This window comes from Cebus imitator, unplaced genomic scaffold (genome assembly GCF_001604975.1).
Source record: "Cebus imitator isolate Cc_AM_T3 unplaced genomic scaffold, Cebus_imitator-1.0 Scaffold607, whole genome shotgun sequence".
Classification (NCBI taxonomy): domain Eukaryota; kingdom Metazoa; phylum Chordata; class Mammalia; order Primates; family Cebidae; genus Cebus; species Cebus imitator.
The window spans coordinates 559,949-561,284 of record NW_016107922.1 but is presented as its reverse complement, the minus strand read 5'-3'; the positions used below and the strand labels follow the sequence as shown (position 1 = coordinate 561,284).

The 1,336-nt window shown below is 45.7% G+C and overlaps 1 protein-coding gene across 1 annotated transcript in view; it reads right to left on the bottom strand.

Moving 5' to 3' along the window:
- The window catches only part of ATP6V1E1 (ATPase H+ transporting V1 subunit E1), a 44,327-nt gene that overhangs the window by 35,772 nt on the left and 7,219 nt on the right, over positions 1–1,336 (bottom strand). The window contains exon 2 of the mRNA XM_017516874.1: positions 353–433. Coding sequence (XP_017372363.1) covers positions 353–433 — 81 coding nt within the window. The remainder of the gene's footprint in view (positions 1–352; positions 434–1,336) is intronic.

The window sequence follows — 1,336 nt, the reverse complement described above, 5'->3', positions numbered from 1 at the left end:
TGGCGCGATCTCGGCTCACCGCAACCTCCGCCTCCTGGGTTCAGGCAATTCTCCTGCCTCAGCCTCCTGAGTAGCTGGGATTACAGGCATGCGCCACCATGCCCAGCTAATTTTTCGTATTTTTAATAGAGACGGGGTTTCACCATGTTGACCAGGATGGTCTCGATCTGTTAACCTCGTGATCCACCTGCCTCGGCCTCCCACAGTGCTGGTATTACAGGCTTGAGCCACCGTGCCCGGCGAAGAGACACATTTTTATCAGTCCTTTGCAATCTGTTGTTAAAACAACTTTACTAACAATATTATGTAGCAAAGCAAAACAACAGGAAAACTTGATAACTTCGTAAAACTAGAAAATGAATCTCACCTTTGCATCTATTTCTTCTGCTTTCTCATTGGCTTCTTGTTCAATGAAAGCCATCATATGCTTAATCTGTAAGAAAAAAACATTTTATTTTTTAATTCAACGAGATGAAAATATATTTTCTGATTCACTGAACAATCAATGACATGTACGTGCAGTGGCTCAAATCCATAATCCTACCACTCTGGGGGGGCCAAGGAGGGCGCACTGCTCTAGGCTAGGTGTTGGAGACTAATCCAGACACCACAGTGATGCCCCATCCCTACTAAAATTACAACTCAGCCACTGGCTGGGTGCGGTGGCTCACGCCTGTAATCCTTGCACTCTGGGAGGCCGAGGCAGGCAGATCACCTGAGGTCGGGAGTTCAAGGCCAGCCTGACCAACATGGTGAAATCCCGTCTTTAAAAAAAGAAAAAAAAAAAGGTAAAAAAAAAAAAATCAGCCACTCACTGCAAGCATACTATGCCAGGCACTGAGTACAAGGATGAACGAGACCATTTCCACTCTCGGGAAACTTAGTATCTAAAATGTGTTCTAGCAAATGGACCAGATCCAACATTCAACAACACAGATAAATAGGACATTTATCCTCCTCTTGAGGGACCTGGAATACAAAGGAGAAGTGCTATGTACCTCCCTCCACTTCATGCCCCTTAGCCAGCACCCTCCCTTTGTCTTCTCCACCTCTAAGAAAGTTTGCTGAAGAGCTACCCATCTTTACACTTTCAACTTTCTCACCCTTCTCTTAACACTGTAGTCTGGCGTGTACCCTTCTCTGCACTCCACTGACAGTTCTCTCATCAAGTGACAATCTCCTTGCCGCTTGATCTTGCCCTTTTCTTACTTGATCTTTCAGCAGCAGTTGATGTGTTGACCAACTTACCCTTAACAATCTTCCTGTTGCTTCCACGACTTCCTCCTTTCTCCTTTGGAGTCTCCTTTGGGGCCATACCCTTCTACTCTGCCTCCTA